General features: G+C 53.9%; 1 protein-coding gene across 1 annotated transcript in view; it reads right to left on the reverse strand.

Moving 5' to 3' along the window:
* Positions 1-1,269: 1,269 nt before the first annotated feature.
* The window catches only part of Osbpl5 (oxysterol binding protein like 5), a 54,187-nt gene continuing 52,013 nt past the window's right edge, over positions 1,270-3,443 (reverse strand). The window contains exon 22 of the mRNA XM_005351587.3: positions 1,270-1,759. Within this exon, the coding sequence (XP_005351644.1) occupies positions 1,621-1,759 (139 nt within the window). The 3' untranslated portion in view covers positions 1,270-1,620. The remainder of the gene's footprint in view (positions 1,760-3,443) is intronic.

Raw genomic sequence — 3,443 nt, forward strand, 5'->3', positions numbered from 1 at the left:
CAGGTACCCATGCTCCAGGGTAACTGGCTGCTTCATGGAGGTCCCAAGAGCAGGGTCTTCAGGTCCTGGGGTAAGTGGATGTGATCCCACGTGGCTCTTCTTTGCCCCACCCTCTCCTGGGTGTTGCCTGGCCACCTTTGTTCCCTCTGGTTCCTGTTATCTTCCATGTGTTGTTATGCAAGCTACAGCTTCTCTTTGAGGTGCTGTGGGGTGTGTTGCCAAACACCTAGGGCTACTCTGAATACCTCCAAGCTATGTGAGCCTACAGAAGCTTAATCGTTTCAACAACACCATGCTGGCAACAGCAGGCTGCCCAGTCTTAGAAACTCCTTTGTGGTGACTTAAAGACCTGGCCCCCATCCCTTCCCTCACCTTCCCAGTTCTGGTAGCTTCCCAGAATGCCCCATCATCCTTCCCATGTCCACAGTTGCTCCCTGGCTCCCAAGGGCTCCAGATGGGTCATCTTCTCACTCCACACTGTGAACCTGCACCCTACCTTTTGGACCCCATACTTGGTACCTCCAGCTCAAGACAGCCCTATTATACTGTTTTTCCACCTAACCAGAAGTTCTTCCTTGTGCTCAAGGATCCCCCAAGAAGAGAACATACATGTATTTCCATTTATTTCAAGGCATGGAGCAGACACACCCCCGGGCTGGGGAAGGAAAGAGACAAATGGATACAAAACTTGAAAGGATCAGTTACAGTGGAGATGGCACCAACAAGGTATTAAGGCTCCGAATGTGAGTACGTGTAGGTGCCCACACATATGCACACACACGCACAGGGCCATTCACACAGGGCTGGGGGCCGGATGCAGAGGCTGGTCACTGCACACAGCTGCCTGGAATATTGCAACTCTATGTATTCAGAATGCCAACAGAATGGGAAGACTGTGTTGGTCAGGGCATGTGGCAAGCTTGAGGCTCCCTGGCCTTTGGGGGATACCCCCTGGGCACTTCTCCTGCTAATAAGCTCATACTGCAGTTGGCCAGGGTACTCCCCTGGCACAGGTAGGTTCCTCTGGCTGTAGGGCAGGTCTATGTGCAGTAACTCCCTGAACAGGCTCCTGTCCAAACAGCTTAATAACAGGATAAAAGTCCCAATGTCCTCCCTCACCAGAGCAGCCACAGCTTCTCAGTGCTTGAGCGGGCAGACTGTCCAGAAGTCAACATCATCACCCAAAGAACCCTGAGAAGTCCTGGGGTCTTCCTTCCCGCTGCTCCTGGAAACCCTTGCTTTCCCCTGCTCTGTGGTGAGTGGCTGTCCAGAGCCTGCATAGGTCCTCCTGACCCCCAGATCTAAGTGGGGGCTGGCTTGGGAGTGTCAACTTGAGATGCCCAGGGGCATACTGCAGGGCAGAAACTGCATTTGGCTTTAGCATTAAGGCCGGTGCTAGGTGGAGGGCCCTGGAGGGGAGGCCAATGCTCCCTGGAGTGTCCTACAGCTGGGGTCACAGCACCCTCAGAGCCCCAGGTCCCACCTGTCATCCTCTTGTACGAGGACCCTTCTGTCCCAGTGGCCACGCCTATGGGCTTCACTGCCTCCGTGGGCTGGTGTAAAGTGCTGGGTGCCTAGGAGGGGCTTCTGCAGGCATTACCCTGGAGACCCCAGGGGCTCCTATTTGAGGATATAATTAATGAATAGCTGACAAGTCAGGAAGATGCAGAGCAGGAACCAGGAGCGGGGATTCTGCAGGAGGCTGGGGGCTGACGGCTGCCCAGCACGCACTGTGGAGCTCAACATGGCTGAGAGGTCCCTGCAAAGACAGGAGCGGAGGCTGTGTCAATGCCAACATGGCTACCCTCCCAATCTATAAGGGAGTATGAGACAGGATGGCCGGTCTGCCTGCCGGGAACATGATTACAGGGTGGGTGGGGGGCTCCTTAGGGAGAGGGGTCCCAGGGCAGAAACCTGGGCTGTGCTTCCTGGGTATCAATTGTGGGACAGGAGGGTCTGGGCTTGAGGAATAGGCCGCTTGCATCCTTCCTACCACCCCTGGGGTGGTGGCTGAATGGTGTCCTCCTCCTCAAATCTGTGCTGAAGTCCCCTCAGCTGTTTGGAGATAAGATCTCTGAAAAGGATGCTACATTAAAAGGTTCACTAGGGTGGGCCCTTAAATCTAGACTGGGATCCTAAGAGGGGATCAGGACAGAGACACCCAGGGGGTGACCACGGCTGCAAGCCAAGGTCAGGGCACAGGGAAGAGCCAGGCCTGAAATTTCCATCTTGAACTTTCAGCCTCCAGAATGTGAAACAATCAGTGTCTTGTGGATACCCCAGGCTGGGTGCCAGCCAGGGACATAGGAGCAAATCCAACAAGCTTGGACTTTGGTGTCTGGGCTCTGTTTCCTGGATGGCAACAGTCCTTTTGGGGGGTACCAGGTTTCCCTTTCTTTGCCCACACTACTTGGGTAAGGAATGGATGGAAAGACAAAAGTCATTGTACTGTTGAGACATCGGCTAGAGGCATCAACCTGGATTGACCAAAGGATACTTAGGAACCTGGCCAAGCACCTCCGGGAAGACCTTCTCCTCAGCAGGCTGTGCACAGCCCACTTCACACCCCTCAACCCTCTGTCAGCCTTCTGGGTCTGGGGCTCCCCACTGTGACATTAGAAGAACCCCAGAGGTCCTCGGACTCCTCATGCTCATTAGCTGATGTGTATTTATGTGGCAGCAGCAGGGACAGCAAACAAGGCATCAGGCACTGAGATTTTCATGGCTTCACTGATGGCTGTCTGCAGGCAAACCACAAGACATACAGTTCCCAGAACAACAGAGAGAAAGGTCATGTCTGACTCAGATCCCAGCACTTTTTGCCTCTGATGGCAAGCCAATTTTCTCTACACACACCTGTGGATTACTGAAGGTTTTTTGTTTGTTTGTTTGTTTGTTTGACCTCTAGAGTTCACAGATATGGTAAAGAGAAACTGCCACTTGGCATGGGAGAACTGCTAGGCTGGCAGAGTCATCACTTTTCCTGGGGCCAAGATACAGCCACTCCAAGCTCTCTGCCCCTCAGGCCCTAGGGTCTTTTTCATTTGTTTGTTTTGTTTTGTTTTTCCCAGACAGGGTTTCTCTGTGTAGCCCTGGCTGTCCTGGAACTCACTCTGTAGACCAGGCTGGCCTTGAACTCAGAGATGTGCCTGCCTCAGCCTCCTGACGCTGGGATGAATGGTGTGCGCCACCACTGCCCAGCAAGGTCCCAGGGTCTTAAGTCGTTCCTCCCCCTCCCTACAGGTACCCAAGGGCCTTTAGTCAGTGACCTCTCACCTTCCAAAACTACAGCAGTTGACTTCAGCCAGCCCACAGTCAGGTATCGAGATCTCTATGTGGTGCTGTGTATCTGGAGCCTGCCTGACCCAGGAGGTACTCAGCACATCCCACTCCTGCCCCACCGTCCTCAGTGTCCCAGCCCTGTGTATCTGGAGCCGCCTGAC

The sequence above is a fragment of the Microtus ochrogaster genome, chromosome 8 (assembly GCF_000317375.1).
Source record: "Microtus ochrogaster isolate Prairie Vole_2 chromosome 8, MicOch1.0, whole genome shotgun sequence".
NCBI lineage: Eukaryota > Metazoa > Chordata > Mammalia > Rodentia > Cricetidae > Microtus > Microtus ochrogaster.